The 23,776-nt window shown below is 37.7% G+C and overlaps 1 protein-coding gene across 1 annotated transcript in view; it reads left to right on the top strand.

The window, feature by feature from the left end:
* The window catches only part of LOC115220870 (DENN domain-containing protein 11-like), a 49,619-nt gene that overhangs the window by 11,313 nt on the left and 14,530 nt on the right, over window positions 1–23,776 (top strand). The window contains exons 2-3 of the mRNA XM_029791052.2: window positions 17,553–17,652; window positions 22,222–22,380. Coding sequence (XP_029646912.1) covers window positions 17,553–17,652; window positions 22,222–22,380 — 259 coding nt within the window. The remainder of the gene's footprint in view (window positions 1–17,552; window positions 17,653–22,221; window positions 22,381–23,776) is intronic.

Below are 23,776 nucleotides of genomic sequence, written 5' to 3'. Positions count from 1 at the left end.
TCCAGCCTGGTGACTTTACTCTTGAAAATCAGCTCTGTGGTAGACCTGAGACCAAGGTGGATAATGATGTGCTGGAAACTGTAGTGGAAGCTGATACATCTCAAACTACGCATGAGTTAGCAGCAAAGTTTTCTGTTTCGATTCCAACTGTATTGGACCATCTGAAATAAATCGGCAAGGTAAAGGAGCTGGACAAGTGGGTACCGCATGAACTGAATGAGCATCAGATGACACGCTATCTCGAAACTTGCTGTTCTATGCTGTCATGACATAAAAGCAAACCATTTTTTGCATTGTATTGTTATGTGTGATGAAAAATGGATTCTTTTCAACAATAGCAAGCATTCTGCACGGTGGTTGAATGGAGACAAAGTGCTAAAACAATCCAAAAATGAATATTCACAAAAAAAAAGCTAATGGTGCCTATTTGGTGATCCAGCACTGGTGTCATCCACTACAGCTTCATGATGCTGGTAAGTCATTTATATCAGATGGATGAAATGATGAGTGAACTTGTAATTAAGCAACCGAGGTTGGTCAATAGAAACAGGCCAATTCTCTTGCAAGACAGTGCTCAACGACATGTTGCACAAAGAATGCTGCTAAATTTACAGGAACTGAACTTGAAAGTACTCTGTCACCCACCATATTCACCAGACTTTGCACCAACTGACTATCACATTTTCCAGGCATTAGACAACTTTTTTACAAGGAAAAAAACTTCAAATCTGAAGAAGATGCAAAATCAGCCTTTCATGATTTCATCACCTCTTGCTCTCCAGAATTCTTTGCTGCCAGTATAGATAAGCTGCTGATAAAATGGCAAAATTGTATTGATAATTTAGGTGCATACCTTGATTAACTGCATTGCTTTTTGTTGAGATAAATAAAGTAAGTTCAAGATCAGACATTTCCTTCTTAATGACCTGATACATATAAAGATTATAATATTAGCTGATGATTATGGTGACAAATAACTCCTACTACATCTACCTCATTCAGGAATTGTCAACTATGTCACACATATCCAGCAGTACATATTGACATGTTGTACATTTATGTGTTATAAATGCCCTATATTTGTGTTTTTGTTTTAATACAAAAATATTCACACTCACACACATATACACTATATACATTACATGAATGTGCGTTCTGAAGTGCTAGTTTTGTAAATGCTATTATATAATTACTGTTACAATAAGTATTTGTAATTTAGGTGTTTGGTCTTAATTCACACGTGCACATATACACACTTATGTGAGAGGCATTAAACAGCCCCTATGTGGTCGCTCAATCTGCCAAAAAGTAGCAGTCAAATTCCCCTCAAATAACTGCCACCTTTGTCTTAACCCTTTAGCGTTTAAACCGGCCATATCCGGCTCAAATATTTTACATTTTTTATATTCAAACTGGCGATATCTAGCCTTTAAGCACCTGCCCTACATTGAGACTCTAAAAATAAATAGTGACATTATTGAAACCTCAAAGCTATAAGATAATGCATGATTAATTCAAGTTGATGATGATGAATTTGAATAAAGAAGTATTACATTTAACAGAATAATTTAAACACTAAAGGGTTAAAGTAGAAAATACATTGGATAATGTAAGTCTATTTATCCCCTAAACAGATGGAATGATCATATTTGGATTGTCTTTGATCATTGTATTTGATAAAGGCACAAATAGATATACAACAGTATATTTCTATTTGTTAACAATCCTTTTGTATGTCATTCATATACACTAGGGGTCCCCAGCCACTGAACCACAGATTAGTACCAGGCAGTGGATCATTTGGGTTGCACTGAAAGAATGATTTGTAAATTTTATTTCTATTCCATTGACTATCGCTGTCTGCAGGGTGTTTTGACATTATATGTGTATTGTATATGTAATAATTAAATTAATTTTATAACAGAACTTAAGGCATCCATCATTAAATTGACACTTGAAAGTGACAGTAGTTGAGAGCAGTAGTCCAGATGGTTGAGGACGAATGTTCTCCAAAGGACCAGCATAGTTTCCTGGTCCCTTGTTTTGAAGGTATTTTTCTGCTTTCTTTTCTGCCCTCTCCTTTTCATGGGAGTATTTGAGTGCATTTTCAGTCTCAAGCAGTGCTCATTTAAGATAGGATTCTTCACTGGCCCATTTAGACAATTAGAGATTTTTGTTCATTGTCTTAAAGTTTTCCTATCTCTGGGAATTATACTTTCCTGTTGGTTTGACATTCTCTCTGGAGAAAACTTAATGCATATGTCTTGCCTGATTGTCATAAAGTGGTGTAGTTTTATGTTAATATCCTGCATAAAGAGACAAGCAGACCAGTTTTGTTCCAGGACCTCTTTCTGAATATCCTTCCAATTAGGTTTATAAGAATTCAGGTGCTTCTTATAAACTGTATGACTGCAGTTTTCTTCGGCCCATACATTGTTTGTTCTGCTAAGATATGGTCCAAAAAAATCATTGGTGTCACCTTAACATTATAGATGAGTGCCACATTATTTGTGAAGTTGAAGTCCAGAACATTTTTATCCTCTTGTTAAGTGGAGCACTATTTGCTCCATAAATAGCATATTTGTAAGGTCAAACAGGGATTCTGCCAGCCTCTGCTCATGCAGTGACATACCTGAGAGGAGACAGCTCTCAGGTCACTCAACATTAGGGAGGTTGAAGTTTCCTTGAAGTGTGTGAAGGCTGTCATCTAGGTTGTTTAATACTGCTGCCATCATTTTGAGGCTTTCTTTGGAGGAGTACCCATGATTTAAGGCAATATGTAGTACATATTACCATTTTGATTTGCTTAATATGTACTATCAGTGTTTCACAGACTGATAGTACATTGCAAATTCACCATGCGTTCTTTCTCTCCTATCTGTCAAAAATACAACAGTTTTCGATATGTGTATTTCAGTATCTGCTATGTCAGCAATCAAATGCATTCTATTAGTGCCATGTATATTGATTATGTGTAACTAGGTCTCTCAGGTATGGGGTTGTGTGCTGGTGGGATGTTACAAGGTCTCCAGCATTCAGCAATAACTGGTGTCATATATGACATGTCAGAAGTGGCTACTGGCCTGACATTCATAAAAGCATCAGGGGGTGACCACCCTGGATCTTTTGCTGTTTGTGGTGGTCTTGTGTGCTGGTATGCATTTCTTTGATTCTGTGTTTGTTGTAACCAAGCCAGCTTCCTTGCAATATGTTGCACCACATTCACACACACACACACACATACACACACATATATATATATATATCATTTAATAAACACAAATTTATAAAAGTGTTACAAATAGTTTCATACTGTAGAGATACAATAATTTGACAGATTTATATAACATGCCACACATCTCCAAGCAATCTTTCAGGTTTAGAAAAATCCTTTTTATACCAGCCTGCTTGAAACTAACCTTAGTTCTATGATACAAATTCTGTTTTAAAATGATCTAAATCAAAATCTTCCCTTAAAAAGTTCACATCAATTTATATTTCAAACACTAGCTTAACAATCAAAGTTATTTTAATAAATTCTTCATTATTCTCAAAATTGTTAGAAATAAAGCCAGTGTACTTCAACATAAATTTGATGACTAACAGGTTAATATTAATCTTGTCTAATGTCATATAAATAACATTTTAAAAAGAAAAAAAAATATTTCCCTACATTTAAAAAGAAAATGTCATAGGCCACATGCAAGAGGGTGATGAGCTTACATTTGATACCACACTTCTGATCTAATGTATCCATTCTGTATTTAATATGATAATGTGTGATATGTGGGAAATTTTGGCTGTTATTCATAGTAGCTTGAATGTTCATATAGAGGCTTCCTGTATTGTTGGTATCACTGCTGGTGTGCATTGGGCATTTTAAACCTGGTGGAGCTCAACCCTCTGTAGATCTGATCATAGCTAATTTCTTCTGGTGAGAAAAGGAAACAGAAAGAAAGTAAAATAAGAGAGAGAGGGGGGAGGGAGAGAGAGACAGAGAAGGAGAGAATGAGAGAGAGAGAGAGAGAGAGAGAGAGAATTGACTTTAATACTGGACTGGTACTTTATTTTGCTGATTTCAAAAAGATGAAAAACAAAACTGATCTTGTTGGATTTGAATTCAGAGAAGGAGTAACTGTGCCTCATCCCTTCTTTGATATTTTATAATATGGTGGAGATGAATGAAGTTTTGCTAATAAAATTGTCTGGCAGTGTGTGTAGTGAGGTGTATGGGTTGGTGTGAAGTAGCTTCATAATCTAAAAACCACTCTACATTATATCATTGTGAAGTACCACTGAACAATAGAGAACAGTTACAATGGTGCTTTTGTTTTTTTTTTCAAAACAGGAAACAGACTTCTGAAGAATGTCAGAAACACTTGTTTTGTAAACAATTTACTTCAGAAAAGAAGTGAAGCTAAAAGCAGCTTTCTCTTTAGGGTTTGCAATAGAATTTAAAACCTGAATTCTGGTTTATTAAAATAGGATATTCTTTTATTCTTTATGTCATTGGACTGTGGTCATGTTGTGGTACTGCCTTGAAGTATTTTAATCAATTATATTATCTCCTGCATCAGTACTTCAGTACTTGTTTGTTTTTTTTAATGACTCATAAAAGAGACAAAAAAAAAGCAAAGTTGAACTTAGTGTAAAAGAACATAACTTGGATGAAAGTGATCTGATAAAGGGAAGCAGTTGTGAAGCTTTCTTTGTTTATAACCATGCCCCAGTGCTTGTACAACTTTATAGTCAGCTACACATCAATAAGCACTTGGCTGGTGGAAAGTTCAAAGACCAGTTGAAGATCACTTGGAAGAAGTGTCACGCATATATTTCTAGAGTGGAAGACATTGCTATGTGCTGTTCGATTTGGCAGTCTCTTTGTTGGAGGGAGGTTGAGGATATTATAGTTATAGAGTTTTATCACTTGCTGGCTGTCAAATAGAAAGCTTTGGAAGTACTTATCACCTCAGAAGTTGGGATGGATGACAAATGATCCTTTTAAAGTTTGGTACTCTATGATGCTGCTGTTGCTGTTGAGTGGACGGTCTTTGTCCCAGAGCTCGCAAGATGGGAGAAGTCTGAAACATGGTCCTTTGCTATTCGTAAGACCCGCAGAAGAGAAAGCAGGTCAACCCCCGACACCGAGAGCATCGATGGATGGATGGATGAATGCACATCCAGGCTCAGCGGTTGCGTAGGAAGTCGAGGACAAGAAGCAGGAAGAAAGAGTGAGAGAAAGTTGGAGCGAAGGAGTACAACAGGGGTCACCACCACCCCCTGCCAGAGCCTCATGAAGCTTTAGGTGTTTTCGCTCAATAAACACACACAACGCCCAGTCTGGGAATTGAAACTGCGATCCTCCGACTGCGAGTCTGCTGCCCTAACCACTGGGCCATTGCACCTCCACTGCTGCTGCTGCTGAAAACAGTGGATCCAAAATGAAAATGAAGATTTATTTAGTGAGAATTACAGCACAGTTGGCAGGCTTCTCAATAGTATTACAGTGTAATGCTGGACAATTCCTCATCATGCTCTCTAAAAAGCAGTGGTGAGCTCTTTGGAAAGATTCGTAATCCACTCTTTATACCCTGAAAAATGAATGGTGAGTTCCCAAAGCTCAAGAAATTCAGATGCATACAGACAACCATGACATCCATAATATCTGTAACACAGTAACAACATTCTGTGGTATCATTCAAATCATCAGATGGCACATCACTGCTTAGAGATCAATCAACAGTTGTGGAGTGCTGAGGAGAATAATTTAGCTTGCTCTGAAACCAGTTTCAATCAGCGCATTCTGCTGTCTTGCAGGAATTTCGTGAAATGTCCGACTACTGTTTATGGTTTATTGACCTTTGCTGAAGTTAGTAATGTCATGAGAATATTAACAAACAGGAAATCTGGATGAGACAACTCTAGTAGAGAACTTGAAGGAGAGTGGTTACTATTGTATAAGAGTGCTTTATCGTTACAATACAGATGTGTGGAACTAAGTGGATGCACTTCAGCATTAAAACGATGTTAACACTGTCACCATATACAAAAAACAAGAGACACATTTCATAGAGGAATGGAAAGCAAAATTGACCTTGGCAGGTTGTGAGTCAATTATTTCAACCCCCAATACTTGATTGACATTTAATAAATCCACACCGGAAGAATGAAGGGCCAAGTTCACCCAGGTTGGGTTTGCGTGAAGAATATAAAGAGATATAACCAAGTGGTGCAATACATTTTGCTCAGTGCTCTACTGATCCTACATCATTCTGTATTAACGCAATTGCTTTGACAATGACTAGGGTTTTGAATTTTTTGTAGATGCCATATTCTTGAGAAATATATCTGTCAATTCCCCTGTAGGTATTCACTAATTGCAGCCGAAGTTTCAGAGGGTAGTAGTTATAACTCTTTGTACTATAGGAACAAGGCCTGAAATTTTGCAGGGAGAAGCATCATATCTGGTGTTCAAGTGGTACTTATTTTTATTGACACTGGAAGGATGACAGGCAAAGATGACCTCAGCAGGATTTGAACTCAGAATGCTCCTAAGCATTTTCTTCAGCATGTTAATGATTCTGCCAGCTCACCATCTAAATAATGATAATAATCCTTTCCACTATAGGCATAAGGCCTGAAATTTGTAGGGCAGGGGCAGAAAAAACACTACAAAGTAGTTTTCTGGTGTTCTCACAATTCTATCAGTCTAATCATCATCATCATTGTTTAATGTCTGTTTTCCATGCTGGCAAGGGTTGGACAGTTTGATAGGAGCTGGCCAGGATCCAACTGTTTGTTTTGGCATGGTATCTGTGGCTGGACGCCCTTCCTAATGTCATCCACTTTACAGAGTGTGTTGGATGCTTTTTATGTGCTACTGGCACAAGTGCTTTTTACTTGGTACCAGTACAAGTACATTTTATGTGGCACCAACATGAGTGAATTTTATGTGACACCAGTATGAGTACATTTTACATGGCACCAGCACCTGCAAGATAATAATAATAATAATAATAATAATAATAATAATAATAATAATATAGTCTTGGTATAAAAGATGGGCTACAGCAAATATTCTGTTCAATGCCACAGATTTGCTTGTCAGTTGTTTGACCTTAACCAGTTGAGCATGTACCTTAGTGGCTGACGATATGTGCATCTCTGATCACGAGCAGAAGTAGTGGGGGAGCATCATAGCCATGTGTTGAGAGGGATTCTTAGGGGTTTGAATAATTCACCTCTGGAAACATGGGTGGTTCTTTCAACATCCTTAAACAACCCTTATTCAGGGACCTTTTGAGCGGGATGGGCTACTCAACTTGAAGAAAATTCTAACTGGGCCCCACCTGCAAGGTCATGTGCTGTTTATCTTCATATGAGATCACCATGTTGCGCACATATGGTTGTGATGCATGTGCCTGGTGTACCCTTATCAGACGGGTAGTCATGATGGGTATACTGGGCTTCGTATATTTTACCCCAGTGTCACTTTGATGGCATGAACTGCTCTCTCACTCAATAATAATAATAATAATTATAATAATAATCCTTTCTACTAAAGGCACAAGGCCTGAAATTTATGGGGAGGATACTAGTCAGTTACATCGAACCCCACCCTCCTAGTGTTTCATTGGTACTTAATTTATCAAATCCAAAGGATGAAAAGCAAAGTAGATCTTGGTGGAATTTGAACTTAGAACTTAGCAACAGGTGAAATACCGCTAAGCATTTCATCCAGCGTGCTGACGGTTCTGCCAGCTCGCCACCTTAATAATAATAACAATAATAATAATAATTCCTTCTATAGGCACGAGGCCTGAAATTTGGTGTGAGTGAGCTAGTTGATTACATCAAGTCCAGTACTCAACTGGTACTTTATTTTATCGACCCTGGAGGGATGTCAGGCAAAGTTGACCTCAGCAGGACTTGAACTCAGAATGCAAATGGATGCAATCTAAATACTACAATATGCTATCTTGTTCCTTGCACTTCTGATTCTTCCAATTCACAACTATTACTTGTGCTAAATATAAAATCCTGATTAAATTATGTACCCAAACTAACTTTGGTAATTTAACACAGCCAACCAAAAAACAAAAAAAAATATTTACATTGTTTTATACATTGATAATATGGTGTGGGGGAAATAAATTTTCATCATTTCATTCATAACAATAAAGTGCATTGTAAATATAATCGTTTACAAAATATGGAATCACGTGCAGAAATGAAGAATCGGCTGGTTCTACCTAAATACAATGTCTGTTAGAAAAGCTTTTGTTATTTAATCAACAATTCTGTGTTTGCCAAATGTGTAATGTGTGGTGGTAGTGTTGGAGAAACAGATGTGGTGGTGATGGTGGTGGTGGTAGGGTTCTTTCTCTATCTTTTTGTTTTTTGTTTTGGTTTTTCTTTCTTTTCAATCTTCAATATCTTCCTCATTCTTTAAGCTTGTAGTTTGTTGGTTGTTGTTTCTACAGATGAATTCTTAGATCCAGCTAAATATAACTGACATCTGAGGAAGATATATTTATAAAACAGACAACTGAAATCATGTTAACAGGCATTGTTACCAGAAAGATGGTACAAGTGATGAATCCAAAGGCACAGTCTTCAGTGACTAACAAATAATGCTAATCAATAGATATAATAAAGTACATAATATAAACAAAGAACTAGCTAAATATAGCCAAACTATTGAAGTGTAAAAGAAATTCTATGATGTATTTTTATTATTCTTGATAGCACTGGTAACAGGAGAATGCCTGTCTGTCTGTCTCTGTCACTCTCTCTCTCTCTCTCTCTCTGGTGGGTTATCCAATATCTTATTGATTTTGTCAAACACGCACACACATATAAAAAATACACGTGTATGCGTTTATCTAAATATGGGAGGTCTCATATTTAATTTAAAGACTTCAAAATTTTCAATAACTGTAATTACCTATGCAGTTAATAAACAAAAGCTCCCTCTGTGAGTGTTTAGAATCTAAAAACAACATACAAGGGATATCAATCAGGTAAGAGCCATTTGATTGAAATTTTGGAATATACATAATATGCAATAGAAGAGTAGTTTTACTGCTTAACCCTTTCAATACCAACCTGGCTGAAACCAGCTCTGGCTCTGTAGTACAAATGTCTTGTTTTCATAAGTTTTGAATTAAAATCTTCCACCAAACCTTAGTCACAATTTATGTTCCTAACACTAGCTTAATGATAACTAAGATATTTTACTAAATTTTTTGTTATATTTAAAATTAATTAAAAGAAACACAGAACATCTCAAAATAAATACGGTAACGAAAGGGTTAATCCAACTGTCATGTTTTGGTGTTATTAAATCTCTTCAACAAACATATTCTTGGGAAAACTAAGAGTGATCAAAGTATGACTTTAAACTGCATCTGGTAGTGAGGCCCTGGTTTAGGGGTTCCAAGTTTTGAGGAGTATGGAACACTACTTAGCTACTATTGTTTCCAGGTCATCTCTGACCCTGCGTAGTAGCACCTGTAAGGGTACCAGCTATGGGTTAATTAACATGTCATAGTATTGCCTCTGGAAGAAGGTCACTCTGAGACATTCCAACAGACCCAGGCTTGATGAAGCCCTTCAGCTTTTTAATTACTCATCTAAAGAGAAAGTAACTCTGTACAAATCCTGCATCCTGATGACTCCTGAGCTCGTGGCACTTGTTCCACCAGCCAAATATACAAATTTGAAGGATGAGAAAGTGGGACTGAGGCTGCACAAGCCATGCCCATTGTAATAATAATCATCATGCAGTGCTAACACCACTAAGAACACTGGTGCTGTGTCTTGCTGAACCCTCATTCATCAAAAGAGTCCACCATGTATGCATGTAGTGACACTGATTGCTAATGTCAACAATATGACTTAGTCAAATTACTACAGAGAAGTCATCATCAATCATTGTTTGACCGTGGTCGAGACAATGGAATTTACTATGTTACACCAGACTTCATGGTCCATCAATAGCATTAATGAGGTCCTATTGCTGGATGCCTGTAGCCCTGGAGATTACATCAGGGTAGGAGAGTGTGCGCCCTCTGGTATTGCAAGCAGATGGCTTCCAGAGGAGAAGAGTAGAAATTACCTCGTTTTCAGCTCTACAACAATGTCCAGCAAACTGGATTCTTCTACCTTTCACAAGAGATGATACAGGTAGTAATTTCCCATATATTTGTACTTTGGTTGGATGACACTTCCACGTGAGATTTTGAGCTCTCATATGGAGGTGGGTGTAAGTTCCATCCAACCGCCTCTCAAGCTTCTTTAATAACGTCCAGGTTTTTGAACCATATAGTAGAATTGGTTCGACTGTGGCTTTGAAGATTTTAAGTTTGAAATCTCTACTTAGATTTGATGACCAGATCTTACGCATATCATTACAGGCTGACCAGGCCATACCCTTTCTAGTTAGAAAATCTTTTTCAGATGATGATATGTATGACCCAAGATATTTGTAATCAGAAACCATATTTAAGAGCGTGTTGTTGAGAGTATGGATGATGAAATCAGTGTTGGACAGGCACTTGTTTACATATTCAGTCTTGGACTCATTGAGGTAAAGACCTATACAATTTGAATCTGCCTTGATTCTTGCTTTCAAATTTTAAGCACTCCTAGAGGGAATTTTTACCAACTAATTGCTTGGATAATACAATTTCATTGAAGTTTTTCAACTTACTGTATTGCATACATGTGATGCTACTGTATTTGTATTTAGTGTACAGAACACTCCCCTAAGGCACAAACAAGCCTGCAGAAACCTACCAATTTAGTGGTCTTTATACCACAATTAGGATACAGAAATAGCTACATTAAGTTTCTTGTAAATGCATGTTAATTGTATCTAGCATAAGTGCAATTGTTATTGCTGCACCAACATTCATCAGGTTCAGAACTAAAATGGCTAACAATAATGTATGAAAAAGCATGGTAAAAAAAGGATATCTTATAATTTGAAAGATATATGGGGGTGATAACTCAAGTGTTCAGAAAGTCAGATTAAACTGCTTGGGTTGTTTGATGTATGAATAAAAGAGTATTTGTAATATGAATCTAGTGAAAGTGAAATGTGAACACACATACATCAATATACAGATATATGTATGTAACTATGTATGCACAACCTTGAGTGACTGTTGGTATGATAATAAAAATCAAGAGTATGTTTAGTGGTTATCCTGGTGATGATAGAATTTCCTCTGGGATAGAATGTATTTATCTACGTAAAGGCATTTCTGAATATTTCATTTCACTGTTGTCCGAATAGTCTTTCTAACAAAGTTGAAGTAGCTATTTTTGTAACTTGAACACTGTATAGACTACTTTTAACATTTCTTCAAACTGAGTTCCTAACTTGTTGAAAATTATCCAAACAGTAACACACACTTGCACACATGCACAATTCATATAAATTTGAATAAACAGTGAGATAGTGAAGTCCTATTTCAGTTCTTTGTTCCTCCCCCACCCCCTGTTACTGTCCCTGTCTGAAAAAATAATGTTTTATTTTATGAATATGTATGCCTGTTGCAAGCATTGTAGAGTAAAATGTAAGTAATCTTTGATCTAAGTCAGTGACCCAGTTTTAATTTCTGGTTGTAATTACTACACTATCACAAAGGCTGTTAACAAAATGATGTAAATGCATGCCCCAAATCTCTGATAATTTTTTGAATTATTGAGACAGTACTAAAATTTGAGCTAAGAGGGAGTTTCTACATACATAGTCCCTCAATCAGCTAGAAATAACATCCAACTCTCCTTCAAATCATGTCTGAAAAATAAAAGGGAGTATTAGAAAATATAAACAATTGCAGCATGGAAGGTGTTTATAAGCCATTTAAGAAACACACAAAAACTGTTACATTCACTTAGAAAATATAGTCTTGGATTCACTGAAGAGAGCTTGATCATATTTTGGACATCTTTAAACATGGGTCTTTTTGATCAGGGTTGACCTAGTGTTACAAACAGTAACAAACACTGAAATCTTTTCCATGTGTTATGATAAGAGCTGTGAAGTATTGGTAAAAAATTCTCATTATTAAATATAGAAAATTTTATGGGTTTATTTCTTGAAAATGCAGAAAAAAAGCAAGCAGGGCTGTTTAGTTTAGAAATCTGTTTTGAGGGTTTGAGTTTGATTCTACTCTATGGCCTCTATGGTGTCTTTCTTCTGGCATAACTTTGGGTTGGTGAATGAGTTGCAAATTGAATTTGGTAGACAGAAACTACAGATGCTAGTCCTGTGTGTGTGTTTGGGGGTGGTCATAGACATTATCATCATCATCATCGTTTAACATCCGTTTTCCATACTGACATGGGTTGGACGGTTTGACTGAGGTCTGGAGAGCCAGCGGCTGTACCAGGCTCTAATCTGATCTGGCAATTTTTCTACAGCTAGATGCTCTTCCTAATGACAACCACTCCGAGAGTGTTGTCGGTGATTTTTATGTGCCACTGATACAGGAGCCTGTCAGGGGGCACTGGCATCAGTCACGTTCAGATAGTGCTTTTTACATGCCACTGGCATGGGAGCCAAGCAGGGGGCACTGGCATCAGCCACACTTGGATGGTGCTTTTTATGTGCTACTGACACAGGAGGCACTCAGGCAGATCTGGCATTGACTCCCAGTTAAGGGAATGGGGGACCCTGTCAAAGACTTTCTCCAAGTCAACAAAAGCCATGTACAGAGGTTTATCTTTGGCTAGATATTTCTCCTGTAGTTACCTTACTAGAAATATAGCATCAGTGGTGCTTCTGCCTGGCACAAAATCTAACTACATCTCATCTAGGCTAACTTTCTCCCTAATTAGTTGGGCTATGACCCTCTCTGTAACTTTGATCACCTGATCCAACAATTTGATGCCCCTGTAGTTATTTCTATCTAAAGCATCACCTTTACCTTTGTAGCAGTTGACTATGTCATTGGCTATAACTCCTTCATGAACTACCTGATTTATGATGCAGGTGGCAAGACTATAACCCACACCACCCGATATTTTAAGCATCTCTGCAGTGATTCCTGATGGGCCAGGTGCTTTCCCTGTATTCATATCCTTAATTGCTTTATCTACCAGGGTACTGTAAATTCGGGTAGCTGGTCCCTCAATTGGGTCAACCTTTGGCAGACTCTCCTCCTCCCATTCATTCTCCACATTCAGCAATCTTTCATAATGGCATCTCCAAGCCTCTTTTTTTGCAGAATCATTAAACACAAGGGCACCATCATCCATGCAGACACATTTCTCTCCTATGACATCACGGTTTTCTCTCACACACTGTCTTGCAATCTGAAATACTTCAGTTCTTTCGTCCTCATGTCACCGAACATTGGCAAACTACTTTTTTGCTACTCCCTTGGTTATATATACCTGTCTCCTAGCTTCCCTTTTGGCTATCTGGTACAGTCCTCTGCTACCCCCACTCTTCCAGGCCTGTTTCTTTGCTCTAATGGCTCTGTCTACAGTATTGTTCCACCACCATGTTACCTTAGGTCTGGAAGGGACTTTGCACCCGCCACAGATTTGGTCTGTGGCACTCAACAAGCTGTCTTGCAGGAATTCCCAGCTGCCTTCTATGTCACAGGACTGTAGCTCCTCCCTCTCATCAAATTTCTTGGTAAGGATATCCCTAAATCTCTGACATGTGAAGGAAATTAGGGATATCCTTACTGAGAAATTTGATGAGAGGGAGGAGGAGCTACAGTCCTATCCCCAAAAGATATAAGCATCAACAAACCAATAAATTGATCCAGTAATGGATTGTAGATATCTGGAATACTACAGTCATGGCCAAAAGTTGGTTCCCTGTATTGAGGAAACAGACCCTGTTTTTGAAGTTGGTTAATTTGCATATGGTGTGTTAAAAATTGTTTCCTTTACCTTTTTAAGTGGATTTATAAAGATTCAATGTACTCTGCTTTATAATTGTATTAATTTGTACTTGTATCTTTTAAATAAAATCATGTTCTTTACTTTTTTTTGCATTCAGTTTTCATCCTAGAAACATAATACTGTATATGTGATACAATATGATATATTTTAAGTTTGCTGTTAATAAATATCAAACATGCCCTGGTTTAGAAGTGTCTTAATTTGAATCTGCTAATAACAATTTTGTCCTTTACATAGTTTATTTTATATTTCAAGTGTATACTTAGACTCTCTTCACAAAACCATAAAATCCAGAAATTCAGAACACTTCTGGTCTAAGCTCGCTAGATATTTGTTCCAGGACTGTAATATGTATGTGTGTCTTTGGGTTTGTGTGTGTGTATGTTTGGGTTTCTGTATGTCTGTGTATACATATCTAGCCAACCAGATGTGTATATGTAAATACAATAGAGGGTGTAGTATTGACAATGGTAGTCTTTCAAGTGATGACAATAGTGGTGGTGTTGATATAAGATTTCATCAATGATGACTGAGATTTCTCGAGGGGGGGGGGAGAAACAGGATATTAAAAAAGAATAAAAACAAACAAATGAAATAAATATTAGATTAATGTATTTACTTATTGTATTTTTTACTCATACAAAATTTGGCCATCATTCCAATGCTAATATTTCTTCTGTTTTTCCTTCTGAAGGCTCAATAGTTTTAGAGAAATGATAGCCTCTTTGTAATGTGCAACAAAGTCCTCTTTTTGAAGACGGTTATTTGTTGAACTCCAGTAACTGAAAAGTTGTATTTGTAGTTATAGCCGCATAGTTAAGAGATCTAGTTCCTAATCGCATAGCATTAGGTTCAGTCCCACTGCGTAATACCTAGAGCAAATATCTTCTATAACTCCAAGCCATCCCAAAACCTCATGAATGGATATGAAATTGGGTTTGTGGTCATGGTCAACTTTGGAACCATGTAGGCAGAAGTAAGGCGGCGAGCTGGCAGAAACGTTAGCATACCGGGCGAAATGCTTAGCGGTATTTCGTCTCTCGTTACGTTCTGAGTTCAAATTCCGCCAAGGTTGACTTTGCCTTTCATCCTTTCGGTGTGGATAAATTAAGTACCAGTTACGCACTGGGATCGATGTAATCGACTTAATCCCTTTGTCTGTCCTTGTTTGTCCCCTCCATGTTTAGCCCCTTGTGGGCAATAAAGAAATAAGAAGTGCGGTGGCATTGTGTGAATATCAGCTAATGTTCTTAATGAAAGCTGCACTACAGCTGGAGGTCAATGAACACTTTGTGAGGGAAATTAACAAACACACAAACTGAAGGAGCCTATTGTATGTGTGTGTATAGCTGTTTGGTAAGATGCTTGCTTCTCAACCACACAGTTCGGGATTCAGTCTCACTGCGTGGCACCTTGGGCAAGTGCCTCCTACTATAGCCTTGGGCTGACCAAAGCCTTCTGAGTGGATTTGGTAGGTGGAAACTAAAAGACACCCATTGTGTGTGTGTGTCTCTGCCACTGCTTGACAACTGGTGCTGGTATGTTTACATCCATGTAACTTAGCAATTAGGCAAAAAAAACAGGCTTTAAAAAAATACTGAGGTTGATACATTTGACTAAAAAATCTTTCTGAATCAAGTAAAGAAAGATATATATATATATTATTATTATTATTGAGTGAGAGAGCAGTTCATGCCATCAAAGTGACACTGGGGTAAAATATACGAAGCCCAATATACCCATCATGACTACCCGTCTGATAAGGGTACACCAGGCACATGCATCACAACCATATGTGCACGACATGGTGATCTCATATCAAGATAAACAGCACATGACCTTGCAGGTAGGGTCCAGTTAGAAATTTCTTCAGGTTGAGTAGCCCATCCTGCTCAAAGGTCCCTGAATAAGGGTTGTTTAAGGATGTTGAAAGAACCACCCATGTTTCCAGAGGTGAATTATTCAAACCCTAAAGAATCCCTCTCAACACATGGCTATGATGCTCCCCAACTACCTCTGCTCGTGATCAGAGATGCACATATCGTCAGCCACTAAGGGACATGCTCAACTGGTTATGGTCAAACAACTGACAAGCAAATCTGTGGTATTAAGCAGAATATTTGATGTAGCCCATCTTTTATACCAAGACAAAACAATTTACATGATAACACTTCCAATCATTTAAGATCAGAAGCCATGAGAAGCCACTGCCTTATTATTATTATTATTATTATTATTATCATCATCATCATCATCATTTTAGTGACCACTCCTCCATGCTTGTGTGGGGTAGAGTTTGTTGTGTATTTTTTATGGCCTCATGCCCTTTGTTTCACCAACATGTTTCTAAGCAAAGTAACATTTCTTCATGACCAGAAATGTTTTTCCAAGATATTGGCAAGGAATGACACTGCTTGTATGACAGGGACACTCACAACTATCTTCAGGATAAGGAGGCACAAACATACTTTTATACACATGCACGCACACACATGCATGCGCGCACACATGCACACACACACTCACACTGGGCTTTTTCCAGCTTCCATCAATCGAATCCATTCACAAGGCTTTGGCCAGCCTGGGACTATCCATGGTGCCATGCAAACTTGTCAACCACTTGGCCATTCCTGCGCCCATATATATAATATATGTCCATGTGCACATGTATATTTATGTGAGTGAGGTTCTCCTTGTCTCTACATCGGTCTGCTGGTTATAGACAAAACGACTTCCTTGCTATCAATGCAGACATTGTAATATGCTTGCAGTCAGGTGCAAAAACTCATTTGGCTTTCCTGACATATCTTGAACTGTTGCATGATCCTTGTGAAAGAAAAAAAAAACATGTATGCCTGGGCATTTCCTTGCATAGAAATAAATAAAGGATGATAATAGGAAGGGTATATCTAGAAAATCTGCCTCAACAAATTTCATCTGATCCTTGCAAGCATTGAAATGTGGACACTAAAACAATGATGATGATGAAGAATATTAATTTGTCTCACTTCTATATTTTCTCTTTTTTTCACCTCTTTCCTCTAATTTAATTAAAATTTTTTAATTAATCTTGCAAGATACAAGGCAATCCTCACAAGTACTTGTGTAACAAAAAAAAAAAAATAGCACCCAGTACACTCTGTACAGTAGTTGACATTAGGAAGGGCATCTAGCCTTAGGAACAATGCCAAAGTGAACGTTGGAGCATCATGCAACCTCTAATTTGTCAAATCGTGTCAAACCATCCACACATAGCAATTTCAGAAAAGTCTGTTCCTTCTTCTCTACAACTTACTGAACTGGGGGCTATGTAGAATTAATCATATTGTTATAATACAGAGATTTTGATTAGTATATATATCATCATCATCATCATCATCGTTTAGCGTCCGCTTTCCATGCTAGCATGGTTTGGACGGTATATATATATTGCATTTATTCATTAACTAGGAAATTTCAAATAGCATTGATGTGGCAGTAGGAATACAGAGTTTTTAGTCCAAAAACCCAACAAAATTTGACTATGGTGGTGCCAATGACAAATTTCTTGTTTTTATATATGTATTTGTTTGTTTAACCTTTTTTCAGTGTTTTATAATATATTTTTTCCCTTCTTGTAGGTAACATGATTGAATGGTGTCTTCCTGAAGAAAGCGATTTAGATGGAGTTGAATTTAAGGCTATGGCCAGTGGATCTCATACTTTAATGAGAGATTTTGTGTAAGTGTTAATCTTCATTATTCCTCTGTCTTGTTGTAATCTGTTCTTTCAGCATTGACATACAGTCTTCAGTTCTTAAATAATAAATTAGCACCAGTAATGCTTAGAGGTTATATCAACACTGGTTGATATTTTATAAAATAACTTCTTGTCTATTTTTATCCAAAAGCAAATATATAGGATTTTGTTTTTGGATTTGGTTTGCAAGATTCTTTTATTGAAAAGGTTGCAAGACGCAACGAAATTCAAGATGCCATGCATTGGTACTGAACCCAAAACCACATGGTTGCAAAGTAAGCTTCTTAACCACATAGCCATGCCTGTGTCTAATATCTATAGATAATTCTTTTTTTAACATAGGATGAAAGCAAATGTGTGTGTATGTGTGTGTGTGTGTGTATTCAGTAAAGCATTACTAAAGTATTACTACATTGGACAATGTAGTACCTGTTATAAAAAGAAGATAGTATGGTCACAGATGGATTACCTTTCATTATAGGCCTGTTGTTTTAAGCCTGAATTAAGGCTAAACAACAAATAATTGCATACCTCAAGATATCATGCACAGATGCTAGTCTGTCACAAATGGTGATTCCAAAAAAACCTGTTGCCTGTTTTGTACAGCTAAGTGAACTGAGGCATGTAGAATCAATGTGCTGTGTAAATGTACAATGTTTCATTATTATGTGTTGCCTATAGATTTTTTACTCTCTTCCATTACAAATTTCGTGTTATACAAACCATGTTAAAGCTATTTATTTAAAACACTGGTTGATATTTTATAAAATAACTTCTTGTCTATTTTTATCCAAAAGCAAATATATAGGATTTCGTTTTTGGATCTGGTTTGCAAGATTCTTTTATTGAAAAGGTTGCAAGACACAACAAAAATTTTTGGAAAATAAAAATAAGAAATAAGTGGAAATTTTACCAGTGAGTGTGTTAAATTATAAGGCACAAAAAGAAAATGACTCTCCCCAGACACAACCAAATATATAGGAGATCAAAAACATATTTAAAAAAAATTCATTTGATTTTTTTTTCCATACACAGTCACAAAACTTTGGACTTGTAGGAAGATTAAAGATTATGTACTTACTGAAATTCCTTTTGTCTACAAACCAAAGCTGTAAAGATTTTAAATGTTAATTAAAATATTTTCTTTTCTTTTTTTTTTCCTGGTGAACAGTTGGTATATTGTATTGAGAAATCCAATCAAAAAAACAATGACAACTGCTTGCATGATTATTGTACTTCTCAATTGTACAAACATACATATTAATATATCCCTTACCAAAAATTCTCTGAACCTTACTAAAGAAAGCAACAGGTCCCATCACCAAATTGATATAGATTATATTATCATCTACCCCTGGACATTAATATCTGAAGTTCAAGGTTTCTGAGGACTGGTTATCCAGTTCCCATGGCATATATGTGACTGAAATTACAACTTTCTCTCCGAATAGGTTATTTATTCATTTACAGCTGAGTGAACTGGAGCAACATGAAATGAAGTGTTTTGCTCAAAAACACAACACATATCACCTAGTCTGGGAATTGAAACCATGATTTGTGAGTGTGTGTACAACATGCTTACAATTAGGCTATAATCTCCTATAATCACTGTTGTAGATTATAGAGGAGGTAATAAAGACAAAAAGTCTGAAGGAAAATCCATGATTTTCCTTGGGAAAAGAGTGGTTTTTTGTTACCTTCTGCTAGTTTGAGGCACAGTGCACGTTTAACCTCAAGGTAGGAGGAGCTTGTACATATGACATTTGGGCATGCCCACCCCATTGGTCACTGTGACTCATGTCTAAGGAGCCAGTCCTTTGAGTCCTATATACCTTAACCATCACCTTATTGTATTGCACAGGATCATCTTCTGCTATTTACCCCAGAACTTCGGCTCTTGAAAGATACTACCACTTTGATCCAATGCAGACCTGTGTATAGTAGTGATTAAAGAAAACTCAATACTCCTCCAAACTCCTGAACTCCTAAACTGGAATCTTATCACTGGATGCATTTCACTCTTGCCCAGGACGAACAGAAACTACCAGACAACCCCCTTAACAATATTAGAAGGCAAAAGACTAAGTTCATTAGACATCATATGGAAAGGCAATGCTTTGTACATTTGGTGACAACTGGAAAACTGAAGAGAAGAAATTGAGGAGAGCAGAGAGAGAAGAGACTTAATGGTCTAACTAGCAGGTTACAGAAAGACCCAGTAATGGGAGTGGAACACTAAGGGGTGGAGCTCCATGAGCACCAATGCCTGTAGACATAGCACATGAAGAAGATCGGAAATTCCTACAAGAACTGCTGATGTTATGGGAGAGGAATATATAAAAAATATTTAGATTTGTGTGCTGTCTGTTGTCTAAGTACAGTATCATTAGTACAACAGATGTTAGTGGTAATGTGATGTCCATGTAAAGTATGGTATCTAACACGACATATATGAGAGGAAGTCAAAAATTATACACTCTGTATTACTGTAATTTATTAAAACAAAAGCAGGGGTTGAACAACTTCATAAATTTTCGAACAGTCAACTTAATTTTTGATGCACTTCTTCCAGCAGTTCACATGCATGCTTATTCCACTAGGGAAGTTTTACAGCTGTTTGCACATCCATCATTTATGCACTGTTTCCTGCACTTATTTGTCCATAGAAAATCAACAAAGGATGATTGAGTAGTGGAATGAGGGGATAGTTGGAAAGGGGTGAGATCTACACTGTATGCAAGGTATTCCAGGAGCTTGAAACCCAATTTTACAATGGTTTCAACAGTGTGGGGTGGCTGTATGTGGGCATGAACTGTCATGCAACAGTAGCACTTATTTTGACAATAGACCTTGGCACTTGGTACAAATTGCTGGTTTCAGTTTATTGCCCAGCATTTTATTGTAACCTACACTGGTGACTATAGACCCCTTTTCCAGGTAAAGTTCCAGTATAGGCTCTTTTCCATCCCCAAAAATGGTGAGCATCACTTTTTCTGCTGAAGGTTGAGTTTTGAATTTCTTTCTTCCACTCATACATACTTCTATCCTTGTATTGTACTGAAAGCCTGCAATAAATTTTAACCCCTGACACATCTTAAGATGAGAAATCAGATCACTGATCTGTTCTTCCTTGGTGCACCCTGACAGTGGTGTGGCCTTCTTTACTCTGTAACTCAAGAAAGAAAATTGGAGTGATTAAGGTCAAACCTCGGTTACATAACCTCAAAAGTACCACCTTTTAGTACATGAGTGCTGAGGGCAGTGGGAGCCAGCCTAAAGAAACTCTCAACAAAAGTGTGAATAATTTTTGACTTACCTTCAAATTTATGATTATGTAGTGTCGGTATGGCTGATATATTTAATGTAAATATGGCATTGGTTGTGTAGAGTGATGGAGGAAAAGGACAACAGGAAAAAAGAAGCAAACGGGAGAAAGAAATACAAAAGGCCTTACCTGTTGACCTCGGCGAAATCGGCGGTCACTCTCACGAATTAAACACGTCGTGTCTTTGCGCCGTCTTTGCTGGAACTGACCACGTGTGCTTCCTGCCCACGCATGCCCCTTTCACTCTTCTTCCGGCCCCTGCAAGCCTTACTTCCATCCACCTCATCTGTCATCCTCTCCACCAACACCACATAGCTCATCACAGCCCATAACACCACTAACATCACGGGTTGTATGACAGATGTAGTTGTGGTTGTGATTGTATGATATTTACTTAACTATACTCTCTTTCTCTCTCTCTCATTCCACTTCTTTCTTGTGCCATGCCTACAAGCAGCAGTGATCATGGACCTATGTGCCAAAAGCTGATGATTTGTGATTTTTCTTGGGAAAGATTTTCATTACCTTCTCCTTGTTTATTTACAATTTATTCTACTAGTCTCCTGCTTTTTCAAGCTTACCCTCGAACCCACTAAACACAGGGCCTATTAACCCTTAAGCAGAGAAATGGTTTAGGTGACATCAGAATATGTTCACACATTGTTGGGCCTGGGTGTTACATACCCTGAGAACCAGTCCTCATCCAAGTCCTGTATGCCTTAGCAACAGGACCATCTTCTGGGACCCTTGGCACATACTACCGTTTTAGGTGAGAGTGAATCTGAGAGTTGTCATCATCATCATCATCTAACGTTTGTTTTTCATGCTGGCAAGGGTTGGATGGCTTGACAGGAACTGGCAAAGCCAGGGGCCACGCTAGATTCCATAGTCTGTTTTGACTTGATTTCTACAACTGGATGCCAACCACCTTGCAGAGTGTATTTGGTACTTTTTACTTGGCACCATGATGAGTGCTTTTTACATTGCACCTGCACCAATGCTTATGTGGCACTTTAACAATGTGACTAAGGAGTAACTCTATACCACTCAAAACTCCTGAACTCTTGAGGTAGAGCCTCAATACTGGATGCAGTTTAATGTCTTGCTCAGGACAACTTGACTTTACACTCCACTACCACCAACCAAAAATCGAAGTCTCATGCCTATAGTCAGAAATGATCATTATTTTTATTGTTGTTGTTTATGTAATTATTCTTTCTTTACAGGTACTTTAGGAAAGATTCCCTTTATGGCCTGGCATGTTTTGAGAACATGCCAGTAGAAAGTGAGATTGAACGTGGTGCCAGAATGAAATCAGTAGGAATTCTATCTCCCACCTATACTTCCCTCTACAGACACATGCAGTTCCTTGAATCCCAAGTGCGGTAAGTCCTGTTTTATTTTGTTTTCTGTGATCTTATATTGAAGAGTAAACAAGATTTATAGGGGAATAAATACAATTCAGTACTTCCACTCGGTGCCAAAATAGGATATGCCAGAAATGAACTTGCACACATCCAGGGTAAGTACAGCAGAACAGAGGACAAGGTGACCCACACTACATGCTTCCTAGATATATTGAAAGCAAACAGGTACCCTAGATCCATTGTAAATTGGCTTAAGTACCCAAGATGACCAACATGCCAAACACATAGAAAACCCAGCAACACATGCTTCCTTAAAATACCTCATTTTAGCGAGAGGATAGCTACATCCATCCAAAGAGCCATAAGAAGAGAAGGGCTAGACATACAACTAGCCCACTCCGGTCCCGCTCTGAGAGGAGACTTCGCAAAGAAATGAACAAGGGACAACAATCAATGTACACTAACAAACTGTCCTATCCGTGACACAGATTTATGCCAACAGGTAAATGTTGTGCATAGAATACAATGTAACAAATGCAACAAGTTCTATGTGGGTAGCACAACAAGACCGTTACACATTTGCATCAAAGAACATCTGAACATGAGAGCCTCCTCCTTCAGAAAACATCTAGACAGATGCTGGAACACCGACAAAAGCATAACAGTCACAATTGAGGCCAATGAAAGAAATTTGGGTAATTTAAGAATTAAGGAAGCTATACTCAAACAGGTGACAATCATGTCTGTCTATCTGTCTCTTTCTCTCTCCCTCCCTCTTTGTCTGCCTCTCTCATTCTCATGTATATATGTATGACATGACAGAGGACGGAGATGATTGGCAATATGCTGTGCTTGAGAAGACCCATACAACTCAGCAAACCACCCCTCACAAGTCATTGTCTAAAATCCATCCATCCGTCCATCACTCACACAGGTGCCTAGATTTTATATCATCTCCTTATTACTGTCACTTATCACATCGTCCTCCTCCTAGGCCCTCTCCTATCTCCTTTACTTTTTCCACAAATTGATATGCATCATTGACTATGCCTACACACATGTGTTCCATTCATTGTGTCCACTTTTATCCCCCTCTTTAAACATCTGTCACTTTTTTTTCACCCTTTTGTGAACTTCCCTTCCCACTGTTTCTGAATCTGTATCCTTATTTGCTCTCTTATATTTGCCTTGTACCTTGACGGTATATCCTAACCATCATTTTCTTCTTTCCCCAGCTGGAAAGTATGCATCTCCTCTTGAGCAAGACACCTGTTTCTGTCCCTCTTTCATACTTTAACCATGCAAATCCTAGTACAAGGCCTCCTCTCTTAATACTACATCCCCACAAATTCGAGAAGGTCTTGTCTTGCAAGTCACTTGTGCTGGTACCATGTAAAAAGCACCCAGTACACTC

Source organism: Octopus sinensis, linkage group LG17 (assembly GCF_006345805.1).
Source record: "Octopus sinensis linkage group LG17, ASM634580v1, whole genome shotgun sequence".
In the NCBI taxonomy this organism is placed as follows: Eukaryota; Metazoa; Mollusca; class Cephalopoda; order Octopoda; family Octopodidae; genus Octopus; species Octopus sinensis.
Note: the sequence above shows the minus strand (reverse complement) of the source record. Positions and strands in the feature narration are given on the sequence as shown.